The 17,514-nt window shown below is 48.1% G+C and overlaps 1 protein-coding gene across 1 annotated transcript in view; it reads left to right on the top strand.

Annotated features, from left to right (window-relative positions):
* The window catches only part of KSR2 (kinase suppressor of ras 2), a gene marked incomplete at both ends in the record, with an annotated part of 399,400 nt that overhangs the window by 320,649 nt on the left and 61,237 nt on the right, over positions 1–17,514 (top strand). Inside the window, 3 exons of the mRNA XM_082852603.1 lie at positions 5,773–5,941; positions 15,171–15,212; positions 15,862–15,934. Of these exons, the coding sequence (XP_082708729.1) occupies positions 5,773–5,941; positions 15,171–15,212; positions 15,862–15,934 (284 nt within the window). The remainder of the gene's footprint in view (positions 1–5,772; positions 5,942–15,170; positions 15,213–15,861; positions 15,935–17,514) is intronic.

The following is a 17,514-nucleotide window of genomic DNA, read 5'->3' as shown; positions in this document are numbered from 1 at the left end:
GAACAGGAAGAAGAAAGAAGAGGAAGGAGGAGGGTGGGGAGGATGGAGGAGAAGCAGCAGCAGCATCTGCCGCTCCTGAGGGGACCAGTCTACAGTGTTTGTGCTTCCGCACCAAGGCATCAGAGGTCCCACCTGCAGTGGTGTCCGGAGCCGAAGATCTGCCCGCTGCAGGGAAGCTTTTTTTTTTTTTTTTGCATCTTTATTGGAGTATAATTGCTTTACAGTGGTGTGTTAGTTTCTGCTTTATAACAAAGTGAATCAGTTATACATATACATATGTTCCCATATCTCTTCCCTCTTGCGTCTCCCTCCCTTCCACCCTCCATATCCCACCCCTCTAGGTGGTCACAAAGCACCGAGCTGATCTCCCTGTGCTATGCGGCTGCTTCCCACTAGCTATCTACCTTACATTTGGTAGTGTATATATGTCCATGCCACTCTCTCACTTTGTCACAGCTTACCCTTCCCCCTCCCCATATCCTCAAGTCCGTTCTCCAGTAGGTCTGTGTCTTTATTCCTGTCTTACCCCTAGGTTCTTCATGACATTTTCTTTTTCTTAGATTCCATATATATGTGTTAGCATACGGTATTTGTCTTTCTCTTTCTGACTTACTTCACTCTGTATGACAGACTCCAGGTCTATCCACCTCATTACAAATAGCTCAATTTCGTTTCTTTTTATGGCTGAGTAACATTCCATTGTATATATGTGCCACATCTTCTTTATCCATTCATCCGATGATGGACACTTAGGTTGTTTCCATCTCTGGGCTATTGTAAATAGAGCTGCAATGAACATTGTGGTACATGACTCTTTTTGAATAATGGCTTTCTCAGGGTATGAAGTGGCTGTGTGCTGGCTCTCCTTTACAGTTGGTTGCAAGGAACAGGCTCACCTCGGCTAGCTCAGCACAGGGAGTTTTCTATGGGAAAGATGGACATGGGGCAAGAAGAGAAAGGGGAATCACAGTTGAGGAGCTAGGTCTCATGAAACTGGACATGGAGGACAGGCTTGTGCTCAGGCTAGCTGCTTGGACCCTCAGCAAGACCATGGGTCACTGTTCTGGCCCCCCATCATGACGGTGGCTCAGCTGCTATTTGTGGGTGCCCTCTGGGCTGGTACTGTTGACCGGTCTCCCCATCCTCTCCTCTCGTCTTTTGTCTCCATCACTGCTTCTGTGGCCGTAGACTTCCTACTCCCTGTAACCTCAGCCAGTTCGTTTTCTGGCCTGTCGTGGCTCTTCTGTTCCCTGGAACCTCATCTCTGCTCCACCTTTGCTCTGCTTTCCACTGTTCTTCCTCTTGGCCCTGCTCTGTTTATTCCACACCATAGGTCACTGACCAGCTGTCATGATGCCCTGACCTATGGCCTTGAGTTGGGAGTGGGCGATGGCAGTCACGAGACAAGGATGGCTGTTTAGGAGAGTCTGTTGGGTTGGAGGGTGGGGACGGTTTCCTTCGGAAAAGTGCATGGGAGAGAGAGTTACTATCATTGGCATGTTCAAATCAGTGCACAGCTGGGTGAAGGGGGAACCTGGGAGGTGAACATGCTTCTGTTTGATTCTCAGAGTCAGATGCGAGTTTCTTATTACTTGGTTCGACCTTCTGTTTCTGCTTCTGGGCTGGAGATGGGGACCTGGGCCACTAACCCTCTGTATGACTCCAGCAAGTCACATCCCATCTCTGAGTCTCGGCGTCCCCATCTGTAGCACAAAGGGGTGGCACTGGATGGTCTCTGAAGGATGTTTCCACAACTAAACTGCACTCAGAAAGAGGAATTATGCCATTAGTCCTTCCCTTCATGATCTGGTAGAGTTTGAGTTTCCCTCTGCTGGAAGACAACCTCCAGCTGCTGCTCCCATTGGGACACAGGTCTGGGTCTGGCCCGAGGAAGGAATTTCCCATCCTGTTTAGCAGTTCTGGGGCAACGTGGGCACCACATGCAGCTTTCTCTTTGCCGATTCTGTTGATTCACATCAGCCCTGAGCCTCGAACATGAGAAAGGCTGAATTCCTGCCATAACTGTTTCCTTCAAAAGAGCAGCTCCTGCTTCCCTCCCTCCCTTCATCTCTCCTTCCATCCCTCCTTCCTTTCCATTCATTGATTCATATCACATTTATTAGCCACCACCTATGTTTTTGTTTCTGTGCTAAGTTCTGCAGGTGCCAAGATGAATAAGACACTGTCTCGTACGAGGAGATAAACCTTTTCCTCCTTCCCTCTCTCCTTCTCCTTCTCCCTCCCTCTCTTCATTTCCTTCTTTGTTCCTTCCTCTATCACACATTTTTCAAGGGACCACACTGTTCCTGGCATATTGCTAAGTTCTGAGAATAGGGAGCTTCTAGCCTCGAGGATGAGACAGATAAGTAAGCCGAGAAGTGACTGTGTTGAAGTATCAACGGAAGCTGGGGCCAGTACCAGGAGTGAGCTAGTACCAGGCAACGCTAGTACCAGGAGCGAGCTAGTACCAGGAGCGAGCTAGTACCAGGCAGGGCTAGTGCCAGAAGTGAGCTAGTACCAGGCAGCGCTAGTACCAGGAGCGAGCTAGTACCAGGCAGGGCTAGTGCCAGAAGTGAGCTAGTACCAGGCAGCGCTAGTACCAGGAGCGAGCTAGTACCAGGCAGGGCTAGTGCCAGAAGTGAGCTAGTACCAGGCAGCGCTAGTACCAGGAGCGAGCTAGTACCAGGCAGGGCTAGTACCAGAAGTGAGCTAGTACCAGGCAGGGCTAGTACCAGGAGCGAGCTAGTACCAGACAGCGCTAGTACCAGGAGGGCTGGAACCAGGAGCGAGCAATGTGCTGACCTGGTGGAGTGGGAGGTCAGGGGAACTTCTCAGAGGAGGGCCGGTCTGAGCTGGGGTTTGAAGAAAGAATAGGCATCTTCCAGGCAGACTGGACAAGGCAGGGCAGATATTCCAAGTAGAAATAACAACATGTCCCAAGGCTTGGAGATGTGAAACAGCCTGGTTTGTGTTGAGAACTGTGGACAGACCATTTGATGTGACTAAGGCAGTCATTGTAGGGATGAGAGAAGAGGAAGTGACGTAAGCCCAGGTCAAGCCTGAATGTGTACATCGTGGACCAACGTTTTCATTAAACATGCTGTGTCGTTGGAGCACAATCTATATGCCAGTTCCTCCTAATGGGATGCTGTTTTTAGTACAAACCTTTATACTTTTTTTAACTGATATAATGACTTTTTTGCAGAGCGTCTATGGAAACATCTTGAAATTTGCCAATCTGTGAGTAGAAGTTCAAAGAAGAGTGTTGATAGGATGGATAGATGCCTGACCTTCATTTCCCCTTGTCCCTCTACTGCCACGAACAGTCCCTAACTTCCTTTAAAAACCTCCTGTGCCCCATTGGGCTGTATGGGGCCTTCACAGCCCAACCACATAAATCTTAGCCTACATGTCACTGTCATATTATTCCTTATACTAACATGTCCATTGCCATTAAAATTTAGTTACCATTAGATAAATTAGGATAGAATGAGAAGGCTGGCTTCCTGATGCCTTTCTACTAAAATCAGATCGGAATTACCTCCAAGGGGGTCTTGCGTGGAAGGTGGCTGGAATGAACCAAAGCATGACCTTGCCTGGAATCAGGAGTACTTTGTCCAAGGAATGTTTGTAGGAGTTTGATCCACAAGAGCCACAGAGGATAACAACCTAGCTGTCCTTCAATGGATGGTTGATCAAATAAACTGTGGTACATCCACACCATGAAATACCACTCAGCAATAAAAAGGAACAGTCCGTCGATGCATGCAATAACTTGGATGACTCTCCAGAGAACTGTTCTGAGTGGAAAAAGCCAATCCCAAAAGGTTACATACTATATGATTCAATTTATAGAACATTCTTGAAATGACAAAATTATAGCAATGGAGAATAGGGTAGCGGTGCCAGGGATAAAAGATGGGAGGGAGGGGTGGTGAGGAGAGAGGGGGCAGTGGGTGTGGTTAGAAAAGGGCAACACAAGGGCCCCTTCTGGGGGTGGAAATGTTCTGTATCTTGACTGTATCGATTCAGTGTCCGGGTCATGATATTGTACCATAGTTTTGCAAGATGTTATCCTTGGAAAAAACTAAGTAAGAATGCATGGGATCCCTCTATTATTTCCTGCAACTACATGCAAATCTGCAGTTATCTCAAATAAAAAGCTTAATTGCAAGAGTAAACGCCGTCATCAATATAATCACTACCGTTTGTTGATAGCAAAGTGCCTCAGCGCGGTGCTCAGGGTGTAGGTACATACATAACCGTAGTTAAATTTCGCAACAGATCCACACACAGTGGGTGTTCTTCGCCCACATGAAGGACAGGGAGAGACTGAAGCTCCCAGAGGGGAAGTCACTGATGTGGAGGCAGTGTGACCGCGTGGGGGTGGGGTGGACTCCGGGAGGGGGACGTGCACAGCACCAGTTGAGCACGGGATGCCACTGGGCATCCAGATGGGGAATGTCCGTTCCCCACCCCACACTCCCCGCCCTCATATGCTGGTTGGTGTTTGCTACACCAGCTCTGGAGTTTGGCAGGTGAACACACCTGTTGACTAGTAACCAGATCACACAAAACCATCCTCGGGCACCTGGAGCCAAGCTGAACGGTGGGCCTCTGAGTAATGCAGGGACCAAGTGATCCATGTCCTGTGAGTGAACGGATTAAGGTTCCCCTGAGAGCTCTTATCTCTGCAGGCTTTGAGAGGCAGGAGCCCCTTTTCTGGGATGCTGAGGTTTGCTAGTGTTATTCCCATTTTACAGAGGGCAAAACTGAGGAATGGCGAGGTTAAGCATTTTGTTCAGGATGCGGGGGGAAGAGGTGGCCATGGGATTTTGAATCTGCCTTTGCCTCACTCTGGTTTCTGCTTGTAAGAGTTTGCTGGGGATGCTGGGTAGCTAAGACAAATTACCACAAACTGAGTAGCTAAGACAAAAGACGTTCTCTCACAGTCTGGAGTGCAGAAGTCTGAGATCGAGGTGTCGGCAGGGTTGGTTCTTTCTGGAGACTCTGAGGGAGAATCCATTCCATGCCTCTCTCCTTACTTTCGGTGGCTCCAGCAATCCTTGGCATTTCTTGGCTTCTAGAAGCATCAGTCTCCTGTCTACCCCTGTCTTCAAATCGCCTTTTCCTCTGTGTGTCTTTCCTTTTCTGTTTCTTATAAGGACACTTGACATTGGATTTAATGCCCCCCACGCCCAAATCCAGGATGATCTCATTTCAAAATCCCTGACCAGCGCCGTTCTGAGGATGCACACACGGATTCTATCTTCCTCTTGACTTTAGAGCAGTTTCAAGGGCCGGAAGAGGCATTGCTGGTTCCAACTGAGATGCGAGGGAAGTTGCTGCAGGCTTGCTCTCACACTCTCTCTTGAGCTGTCAGGCTGTTGATTCTTTAATAAACACTCAGGATGCAAGGCGTTAGGATGGGAAGAACACTCTGGGCACCTCTGCGTGGGACTTTCCAAAATCAAAGAGGCGCAGGGAGCGTGACTGTCGCCTACATAGCTTTCATTATGTGGTAACCTTTCAGTCCGGGCTCCAAGCAGTGGGCAGGAATTTGACCCCAGAAGCTGTCCCATCCGCAGCTGGATGCAACCTGGTGGGGATGATGAAGCAGGTGGGGGGACTTTGGAAGAATCTGGTGGTTGAGGAAAACGGAAGAGATGCTGTGGATGCTAGGGTGGGGTCTCTTCCTGTGCAACCCACTCTCACTGCTGTGTCTCTGCCTCTCTGTCGGCCCCCGCCCCCTGCCCTACTTTCTTCCTGCAGGACCACATCCCTGTTCCTTACCAGCCAGACTCTAGCAGCAATCCCTCGTCCACAACGTCCTCCACGCCCTCCTCGCCAGCGCCCCCGCTCCCTCCCAGTGCCACGCCGCCTTCTCCCCTACACCCTTCTCCGCAGTGCACAAGGCAGCAGAAGAACCTCAACCTGCCAGGTACCTCCATGCTTGGGAAGCTACGGCGGGGGGGGGGGGCTCTGGGTTCGTGCCAGAGCCATTTCCGGACTAGTCCATGCGTAAAGGCAATGAGCTGGAAGCATATGGATTGAGTCTTACCATACGCAGGGCAGTTGCTACATATTACCTTATTTGATCTTTAGAGTAGCCATAACGTAAGTACGATCAGCTCCATTTTACAGATGAGGAAACAGAGGCTCAGAGAGGTAAAGGGACTCTTAGAGACTCAGTCTTTTGGGAAGCAGCAACCCAGGGTCTCCACCTAAGTCTGAGTCACAGGGGGAGCCATTGGCTCTGGAGCTGGCCGTTGTCTTATGAGCTAAATCAGTTGAAACTGGCAACAGGGCTGCATTCTGAGTCCTACCCCAGACATCAGGACAGGGCTCTGAATGAGCGGGCTGGCGTCCGATATTCTGTATCCAGCTCTCTCATGTCCCTGACCTGTGACCTCTGACTTCAGTTTTCTCATCTCTGAAAGGATATAGGTGGACGAGAGGACCCCAAAGGGTCTTCCGGCTCACAAACTCCAGGGCACGTGGCTGCTGACCTGAGACTATGTGCTGGGCTGTGAGATGGTGGAGAGGCCGTCATGTGATGATTTGGCTTCTCGGACTTAAGAAAGGGCTCTCTCTCTGCTCTTAGGCAGGCCAGACCTAAGAGTCTTCCTACCCCTTCCGGGGCCAGGCCCAGCCCACTTGCCGTTCTAGGGCCCCAAGGACATTTCCAGTTCAGCCATATCGGCAGCATCATAGCTGACTTCAAGACAGAGGCTGGCGGGATGAGGTCTGGCTTGGCCAGTTGGGACCGAAGTCTAGGTCTGTGTTGTTCAACACAGTACCCACTAGTCATGCATGGCTGTTTAAATTTAAACTAATTAGGGCTTCCCTGGTGGCGCAGTGGTTAAGAATCCGCCTGCCAATGCAGGGGACACAGGTTCGAGCCCTGGTCCGGGAAGATCCCACATGCCACAGAGCAACTAAGCCCGTGCGCCACAACTATGGAGCCTGCACTCTAGAGCCTGCGAGCCACAACTACTGAGCCTGTGCTCTAGAGCCCGTGAGCCACAACTACTGAGCCTGCGTGCCACAACTACTGAGCCTGCGTGCCACAACTACTGAAGCCTGTGCGCCTAGAGCCTGTGCTCCGCAACAAGAGAAGCCACTGCAACGAGCAGCCCGCGCACTGCAACGAAGAGAAGTCCCCGCTCGCCACAACTAGAGAAAGCCTGTGCGCAGCAACAAAGACCCACTGCAGCCAAAAATAAATAAATAAAATAAGTAAATTAAAAAAAAATTAAATGAATTAAAATTAAATATAATTAAAATTTTAATTCCTCAGTCACACTAGCCACATTTCAATGCTTGCAAGCCACATGTGGCTAGTGGCTGTCATACTGGACAGCACAGGTATAGACCATTTCCCACCATTGCAGAAAGTTCCACCGGACAGTGCTGGTCTAGGGGCTGATTTCCTCCTGAGCCAGCGAGCTTCACGCAGGGGGAAAATATCCCAGGTCTGTAGCCACAAGTCACACCTGCAAGCCTAACCAGCCGTGAGAGAATATCTGGGAAACGAATGAAGACCCAACCCCACATCTGGACAACGCCCAGATACAACCACCCATTGAGGACAAGCTGATCAAGTCACCTGCCCACACTGCTTTGATCTGGGCTGTGTCCAAAGGGATAGAGTGTGTTTTAAAACTTGCATCATGGAAATTTTTTGGTTAAGTCCAAGCCCGAGGCAGCCTCATACCTGTGGTGTGAGGGCCACTCACCTGGCAGGCAGCAAGGACCATAACGGGAGTCAGTAAGTGCCACCGAGTCAACAAGGCAACAATTGCCCAGCATTTCCATAGACTGAGGGTTCCCAGCAGCACCCCAAGCCATTGCCACTTCTCTGGAAGGAGGGGAATGGAAAAAAGGCCCTTTGACACCCCATGACCCCCCAATTTCTGGAGGGAGGGGCTGGGTCCTTTCCTAGAGCTGTACCACCTGCCACCCAAGACACACACTTAGGGCTATTTTCCCAGTAACTGTTTGCTACTTGTTTATGGGTGAGGGTAGCGGGGGCGGGAAAGAACCTCTTAAGGGAGAACCACGCCTCAAAGCACCACAGTTCTTTTCATCTCCAAAAGACTGCCGGCATCTTTAAACAAGAGACCTGACTCACCAGGGGTGGTCACTGTTCCATCTGTTCCTTTGTCCCTTCCGTCAGAGCCCCAGGGAGGGGCCTTGGCCAAGTTGCAGTGCTCGCCTGCCAGTGGATCTGCATCCGCTCCATGGCAGGTCCCAACACTGTCCTGACCCTCTTTGGGGAGTGGGCTAAGGGGTCCTTTGGGGGAAGGCACTTTAGAACAGCAGTTAAGAGTGTGGGTTCTGGAGCCAGGCTGCTTGGGTTCAAATCCCAGCTCCGTCACTTAATAACTGTGTGATGTTGAACAAACTGCTTGCCTCTCTGTGCCTCTGTTCCCTCGTCTGTACAACGGGGATAATAATAGCACCTACTCTGTAGAATCCTCGAAGGGCTAAGCGTTACCATATATGTACAGAGCTTAGCAGAGCACCTGTCTTGTCAAAGAGCTCAACAAAGGTGAGCTATTTTCATTATTATTAGATAAACACAGGAATAGCAAATTACCGTGGCTACCAGTGGTAAGTAATCCGGGCCTAACTAGAATTGTGGAAATAAAGATGAAATCCCCATGTACCATGGTATTGGGAGTAAGAATCAAATTAAACTTTAGGGTTAGGTAATTTAGCATTGACTGTCAAAGTTTCAAATGTACATTCCTTGGACCAGCAAAATCACTTTTAAGAATTTATATACAGAAATGTTTGCAAAGGGCGTGGGGATCTGTATGTAAGGATTTCATGGCAACAGTAAAAAATTTGGACTCAACCCAAATGCCCATCAGGAGGGGAGTGTTTGAATACGCTAATATATCTATATAATCAAATACTCAGCCACCCTTAAAAAGAATGGAGTAGCTCTTTGTAAATATCCTGACATGGAAAGATATCCACAATATCTTTTAAGTGGAAAATAAATGATGTGCAAAGCAACGGGTATAATAACATCCTATTTATTGTAACATGGTTTTATATATTTGTATATGTATGTTTAAATGTGTGTGTATATATATGTTTGTATATGTACACAGATGTCTGCAAGACTTCATGGCAGGTGTTCTAAGAAAAGGAATTTTCTTTTATGCACTTCTGTAAGGTATACAAGAGCAAGGAATATGCGCCCGTTTTATAATTGAATAATAACAATAAAATGCAATGTCGACAGGGAAAACAAAATAGGACCCTCCAGAAGGGCCACCAGACCTTCCCTCTGTCTTAGGCAGTTTTCGCAAAATTCCCCCAGGGTGACAGGCATCTGTTCTGTTCATACGAGGCCCTGGTCACCTGTTATACTCTAGACTGTGAGCCTCTGTTGATGGGAAAAGGAGCTTTGGCCCTGGTTTCCTGCCAGATGTTGAGTTTTCTGAAGACTATTCAAGCTAACGCCTAGGCATAAAAATGTCTCTGGCATTGATTGATCTAGAATATTCTTTCTCTAAAACAGGCTGTGCGGTTAATGGTCATTTGGCTCATTTGCTAACCTCAGGGCACCCACGGGCTTGGTGGGATTTGCGATTGTGCTCTGCTGGTCGGCTGGACCTCCTTGTTTTCCGCCACTTCCTTAAGAAGCCTGGTGCCATGTTGGACATGACACAGTGTAGGATGGAGTCAAGAGGGCTACATTTGGATCCCAGATTTGCCCCTTCCCACCTCTGTGGCCTTGAGTATGGCACTGGCCCCGTTTAGATCTCAGTTTCTCATCTGTAAAGTGGGTCTAACTTGCAGGCTTGTGTGACATTTGATGTGGGAAGGTACATGAAGGGGCTTTGTAAGGGACTATCGTGTGGGTTTTAGAGGCTGGAGTGTTCAAATGCCTTCCTTCTTGGGCGTAATCTAGTGCCATGTTTAGTGTCTGTCTCCTGCCTCAGAACATCAGCTCCACGAGACTAGGAAACTAGTCTGCTTCATCCACCCCTCTGCGCCCAAAGCCCATCACAGTGCCCACTGCTCAAGGCACTGATTAGATGTTTGCTGAATGAGTGAGTGAACGAGTGACTTGAGGCTCATGCATTGCCCAGAGCTGCAAGTTGTTTTTTTTTTTTCCTTTAAACTGTCTTCTGGCCCTCAGACTGCATTCATCCATTCCGATATCCTTAACGGGTATTTATTAAGCATCTACTACATACCAGGTACTGTACAAGGCACCACGTATGGGGCAAGGCACAAACCAGAAATGCCCTGTAAAAGTTTGCCGTTGCTGCTGTAGCAAATCACCACGAGCTTAGAGGCTTAAAGCAGCAGAAATTTAGTATCTTATGGTTATGGAGGTCAGAAGTCCAAAATCAGTTTCACTGGGCTCAAAATCAAGGAGTTTGCAGAGCTGGTTTCTTTTGGAGGTTCTAGGAAGGAATCCACTTCCTTGCCTTTTCCCGGCTTCTAGAGGCTGCCTGCATTCCTTTGCTCATGGCCTCGCATCACTGCAGCCTCTGCCTCTGTTATCACATCTCCTGTGATTCTCTCTGACTTGGATCCTCCTGCCTCCCTCTCGTAAGGACCCTTGTGATTATGTTTAGGGTTCACCCAGAGAATCCAGGATAATCTCCTCATCTCAAGATCCTTAACTTCTTCACATCTGCAAAGTCCCTTTTGCCATGTAAGGTAACATATTCACGGGTTCCAGTGGCTAGGATATGGCCATCTTAGGGATGGGGGTGGGGGAGAGGGCATCATTCTGCCTGTCACAGTCTCTGTTCTCATGGAGTTTATAGCTTAGTGGGAGAGACAGGTGTTAGCCGAGCAAACATCCACATGAAAATAGGATTATAAGTTGTGATAAGTGCTGTGAAGGGAAAGAACAGTGCTATGAGCAAATTCAAGAAGAGAACAAGTTTAGGTTGAAAGGTCAGAGGCAGCTGAGTTCTGAAGACTGGCCAGAGAGGGCTGGTGGGGAGTTGTCCAGGCAAAGAGAGGGGAACACAGGCAAAGCCCCTGCCACGGGAAAGAGCTGGGAAAAAATGTCCTGGTGGCTGGAGTGCCATAAACAAGGCACCAAGCAAGACTCAGAGCTGCAGGGCTGAGGCCTGGCAGGGCCTTGTAGGGCTTGGTAGGAATTCAGATTTTATTTAAGACAGAATGAGAGGCCGTTGCAAGGTTTAGGCAGGGGATATTTTGATCTTTCTTCTTCTCTTCTAGATCCTTCCTTTCAGATGACCACTCAGGCTGCTCTCTGGGGAGCCCATAGGGAGGGAATGGGGGCTTCAGGGTGGAAGAGCCTTCAAAGTGGCCTGCTTGTCTCTCTGACCTCTGGTCATCTGCAGCCTCCCAGTTCCTGGGTCCTCTTTGATGCCAGAGAGCCAGGAGCCACTCGGGTTCATCTGCTGCCCCTCGGACCTGCTTCTCGCTGGTGTCCGTTATCAGCAAGAAGAACAGGCAGGACTTACAGCACCCTTTCCCTCCTCCTCTGGCCAAGACTCTCTCCCTTTCGGCCGTCAGGACCGAGCTGTTATCAGGCACTTGAAGGGGTCCAGGCGGAGGTTGGCTCTGAGCGTGGAGGCCTTTGCCAGGTGTCACATTGCCTGACCCCTGTCCCGTCTCAGAGTGGTGCCTTCTCTCCATCACCAGCCCCACCTCCTTAAAAGAACACTTAACTGCCAGCTAACCTCTTCTGCAGACACTGAATCCTCGGTCCCAGTTGGGGAGGGAAGAGATCAACTAAGTCTCTTGACAATCCCAGGTAGTTTTTCTTCTTTTAATTTTAGCCCCTTGTTGACTAACAAAGTGTCTGCCTGCAATGAAAAAACCTAAGTAATCTAATGGAAGAAAGGTCCCTGACATCATGGAGGTTGGATTTCTTTTAAAGCTTTGTCATGTAACCTTGAATGAGTTGCTTCCCAGCCCAGGCACTTCATCTTCCAGAATCAAAAATGCATCCATGGCTTCCCTGGTGGCGCAGTGGTTGGGAGTCCGCCTGCCGATGCAGGGGACGCGGGTTCGTGCCCCGGTCCGGGAAGATCCCACATGCCGTGGAGCAGCTGGGCCCGTGAGCCATGGCCGCTGAGCCTGCGCGTCCGGAGCCTGTGCTCCGCAACGGGAGAGGCCACAGCAGTGAGAGGCCCGCGTACCGAAAAAAAAAAAAAAAAAAAGCATCCATTTCAATTCCAGCTAGCTGAGGTATTTGGGAATTGCTGTGCTAAAAGAGAGTTGAGTAATTGAACAAACGTGAGCAGCTTACCCACGGGGTGCAAGGCACCAAACCAGGTGCTTGGCATCCTGAGATGCCAGGACTTGCTGTCCATCCCAGGGGGAATTTATAAATCAGCTGCACCCTCAGGGGCAGCTCATGACTTAGCCCTTTGAAACCATCTGACTGTCTATGAATTATAAAGCATTCTCGTCTGTTAGTTAAGAGAGCTTAGAAAGAGATGGGCTTATGCATCGCAGCTGATCCTGATTCTGCACGTTCTATGCCCTCTTATCTCATGTCATGATGAGCTCAGCCCTATGAAGGAGAGATTTTTATTATCCCCATTTTACACATCTGGAAACTGAGACTTGGAGAGAGTTGCTGAAGCTTTTATAAGCAATGAAGGAAGAACAAGAATTCAACCCTACAGGATCAGCTTCTAGACTCCAGGCTTGGAACCACTACTAATTCTTGGTGAGCCAGCTTGTCGCTGAATGAGTAGAACTGTTTCCGGAAGTATATTCACCAACTCAGACTCATATCTGATCCCATCCCTGCTCACTGCCTTTACTTGAGGATATAAAACTCTGTGTGACCTGTCCCCCACCCCTGACACCGCTTGTACTCCCTGGTCCAGGCCCTCCACCCTACTGGAATAGTGCTAACATTGGAAACCTTGGGGATGTCCAGAACAACCGGCCTCCAGTGAACAGACTGGAAGTAAACTGAATTGTAAGAGAATGAGCAGTGAATTTGAGGAAGTTTCTTTTATATGATTTTTCCCTAAATATGGAAATTAATTAATGCCTGTGGTAGGCAGAATAATGGTCCCCCAAAGAGGACCACGCTCTAATCCTGGGTTCTGTGAATATGTTACTTTACACGGCAAAAAGACCTTTGCAGCTGTTACTAAATTAAGGATCTTGAGGTGGAAAGGTTACCCTGGATTATCTGGGTGGACTCGAAATGCAATCATGAGGATCCTTATGAGAGCGAGATGAGAAGGTCAAAGACAGTAGAAGGCGATGTCGGGACGGAAGCAGAGATGGGGGTGATGGGACTGTGATCCAAGAAATACAGGCAGGCTCTACAGCTGGAAAAGGCAAGGAGTGATTCTCCTTTGGAGCCTCCAGAGAGAATCAGTCCTGCCAACACCTTCATTTAGCCCCTTACAACTGTTTTTAGACTTCTGACCTCCAGAACTCGAAGAGGATAAGGTTGTACTGTTTTAAGCCATCCAGTTTATGGTAAGTTACTACAGCAGCAATAAGAAAACTAATACAATGCTCAATGCAGCAAATTGGAAAAACACAAGAAACACATAAAGGACTTTTTCCAGTTTTATTGAGATACTGTTGACATATAACATTGTACAAGTTTAAGGATATAATGATTTGATATATGTATCTGTTGCAAAATAACATCCATCACCTCACATAGTTATCAATTGTTTTTCCTTGTGATGAGAACTTTTAAGATCTACTCTCTTAGCATCTTTCAAATAGACGATACAGTATTGTTAATTACAGTCGCCATGCTGTACATCACATCCTAGGACTTATTTGTCTTATAACTAGACGTTTGTACCTTTTTACCACCTTCACCCAATTCTCCTATCCCCATTCCCCACTTCTGGCAATCACAGATCTGATCTCTGTTTCCATGAGTTTGTTTTTTTTTTTTTTTTTTTTTTTAACATCTTTATTGGAGTATAATTGCTTTACAATGGTATGTTAGTTTCAGCTTCACAACAAAATGAATCAGTTATATATATACATATATTCCCATATCTCTTCCCGCTTGCGTCTCCCTCCCTCCCACCCTCCCTATCCCACTCCTCCAGGCGGTCACAAAGCACCGAGCTGATCTCCCTGTGCTATGCGGCTGCTTCCCACTAGCTATCTACCTTACGTTTGGTAGTGTATATATGTCCATGCCTCTTTATCGCTTTGTCACCGTTTACCCTTCCCCCTCCCCATAGCCTCAAGTCCATTCTCTAGTAAGTCTGTGTCTTTATTCCTGTTTCACCCCTAGGTTTTTCATGACTTTTTTTTTTTTTTTAAACATGAGTTTGTTTTTTTATAGATTCTGCATGTAAGTGAGATCATACTGTTTGTCTTTCTCTCTCTGACTTATTTCACTTAGCATAATACCCTCTAGGTCCATCCATGTTGTCACAAATGACAAGATTTCATTCTTTATTATGGCTGAATAGTTTTCAATTGTGTGTATGTGTATGTGTGTGTGTGTGTGTGTGTGTGTGTGTGTGTGTGTGTGTGTGTGTATTCTTTATCCATTTGTCTGTTGATGGGGACTTAGGTTGTTTCCATGTCTTTGGGATAGTGATGTCTTTTCCTTCGGATATATACCCGGAAGTGGAATCACTGAATCATATGGTAGTTCTAATTTTAATATTTTTAGGAACCCCCATACTGTTTTCTATAGTGGCTCTACCAATTTACATTCCCATCAACAATGCACAAGGGTTTCCTTTCCTTTACATCTTTACCAACACTTGTTATTTCTTGTCTTTTTGATAATAGACATCCTAACAGTTGTGAGGTGATACCTTATCGTGGTCATAAAAGATTTTTTTTAAGCCACTGTCATCGCTCTGCCAGAAGGGAGAAGATTACTGTGTTAGATTATGGCTTTAGAGACTTTTCTGTCTGTATACGTGTGTCCTTACGCATTTACGCATTTAACAGAGATGATCAGGATGGCTGTCTGAGTTGGGGTGCTCTGTTTTCAGGGAGTGTCAGTGGGAGGGTTGGCTTGGATGTTTCTGGCTTCTTTACACATGTTCTCAGTCCCTTGGAATTCGGGGTGTCTGCAGAAGTCTGGAAACCTCAGGGGCGGGCAGAGAACCACAGGTGGCCGCAGGAGCCCCATTTGTTACCTGAAGGGCCCACCCAGGGCAGCGCTCACTGTGATGTTTTCTTTCTTTCGCAAGCGTCCCACTACTACAAATACAGGCAGCAGTTCATTTTCCCAGGTGAGTTTCATGTGAGCTCGGTTCCTCCCGAGCAAGCTCTCTGAGGCGTGGCAGCTGCTGGAGGGGATGGAGGCGAAGGTTGCCGGGGTGAATGAGCCCCGAGAGGATGGGGTGGAATCCCCAGACCACAGGCTGGCGACTGGCTACGGAGGCGGAGGAGGAAGGGTGCGGGGTCGAAGGGCACAATGGCACCGACGAGGTCCCAGAGCACAGTAGGAAGGCCTGAGTGGGTGGTCTGCAGTGCAAGGATGGGCAAGGGTGAGGAGGGGTCTAGAACCACGTGGCAGGGGAGAGATGGTCAAAGGGGCTTGAATCGGGCACTGGGAGACATGAAACCAAGTAGCCCCATCATCCCAAAGGGGACTCAGGAGTGAGGAGGTTCTAGTGGGTGCTTCAGGCCAGAGGCTTAGGGCCTCCAGCAGCCCCCAGTGACAGTGGGGAACTTTGTTCAGGATGTCATCTAGACCACTCGTGCACCTAGGCAGGTAAATGCAAGTGGCCAGGGAAGGGAGAGAGGGGATTGTGCAGCCCCAGGGACTCATGGTCTGGTGAGAAGTTCTCAGCTGCCGGCATCTCCTGGGAATCAGGCTTTTGGGGGTGGTTGTGGACCCCGAGTTTGGTTTCTTACTGTCTAATCTTTGACTCTCAGATGTGGTGCCGGTGCCAGAGACGCCGACCCGGGCGCCCCAGGTCATCCTGCATCCAGTGACCTCGAATCCAATGTAAGTGGAACAGAGACCTTTTCCCCTGCCCTGGCCCTTCAGTTTGCTCAGGGTCATGTCTTCTTTCCTCCTTTTCCTGGAAATGATGGGGTGGGAGGGGAGAAGTATGAGAGGGCCATAGAGACAAGGGAATAACTCAAGCTAAGAGAGAGAAAGAGTGTGACAGCCCAGGCCAAGAGAGGGACAGTACCCATCCCCTTGAGTCACTTCTGCCTTGTGTCCCTGGCCCTGCCGATCAAGTGTGATTTCCAGGGGCCAGACCACTTCCTTCAGATCCCCAGACCCTCCTATGATCAGAAAGACTACTTCCCCGAGGCAATAGCTGGAGCTTAATGAAAAGGCAATTATTCTACATCATTATCCCCCTTTTAAAAAGGATAATTTAGGTTTATACCAGGGATCAGCAACTTACAGCCTATGGGACAAATCCAACTTTCAGCATATTTTTATAAATAAAGTTTTATTGGAACACAGCCATGCCCATTTGTTCACAATGTGCTGTCTATGGAGGCTTTCAGACTGCAACAGCAGAGATGAGTAGTTGCAACAGAGACCATATGGCCTGCAAAGTGTAAAATATCTACTACCTGGCCCTTTGCAGAACAAGTTTGCTGATCCCTGGTTTATAACATTATAAGAATAAAATAAGCTAATTTTGCGAAATTTGGACTATTCTCTAAAAAAAGAAAGGAAAAATAATCACTTATAATTGCACCACTCTTAGAAGTGTGCTCTATTCATATTTTACATACTTGTGATCCACAGTATATGCAATTTCCATCCTGCTCTGTTTATCCCTTAATGCTATAACATCACATTTTTTCATATTATTCTGGGCTCTTCATACACATTGATTTTAATGAATGTAAGATATCATATCGATGCGGAATAATTTCCTTAACCATTTCCCTACCGCTGGATCTTACATCTTCCTATACCTCACTGTTGTAAACAACTCTGCAACAAACATCTTTGTGTGTGGTGTCTTTAGCATCCTTAAGATACAGACCCTCTTTCCAGGTGGTCTAGTGAAATCGCCTTCCTTAACTTCTTTGGTTGTGACCCAAGTCTGGGGTATGCTAGGGACCTAATTCCGATTGGACTTCTTTCCCAACTCACATTTTTGCCTACTCGGTTTTCCTTCCGACTACCCTAGCTGCTCCATCCTTTCTGACCCACGTTATAGCCTTTGTTAAAGACCCAGATGGTACATTTCTGAAATCAAAGGAGGAGCGACTTGCCTAGGGATATTGTGCTGACATCTAGCTCCAGATCATTTCTCTGCTGCACATGAACCAATTCCACAATTCGTGCAAGATGAACTCCAGGCTATTAACTGAGAGTCAGGGAGTGCCAGTGAAAAACGGAGTCCATAAGTGCCTGCGATCTGCTTAAATGTGCGTGGAGTGATGGGAACTGACTCTTTGCAGAAGGGAAATCATTAAGTAGCCCCGGCTGCTGTAATCATGCCTTGATGCAAGCAGAGGCGAGCAGTCCATTTTGTTGGGCATGAGGAAGGACTCCAGCTGCCTTGTTCTGCCCAAATCCCCCCCAGTGCGTCAGGTTTCCAGCATGTCAGC

The sequence above is a fragment of the Leucopleurus acutus genome (genome assembly GCF_964270905.1).
Source record: "Leucopleurus acutus genome assembly, chromosome: 13".
NCBI classification, from domain to species: Eukaryota; Metazoa; Chordata; class Mammalia; order Artiodactyla; family Delphinidae; genus Leucopleurus; species Leucopleurus acutus.
The sequence above is the reverse complement of the archived record's forward strand: the minus strand, read 5'-3'. Positions and strand labels throughout refer to the sequence as shown.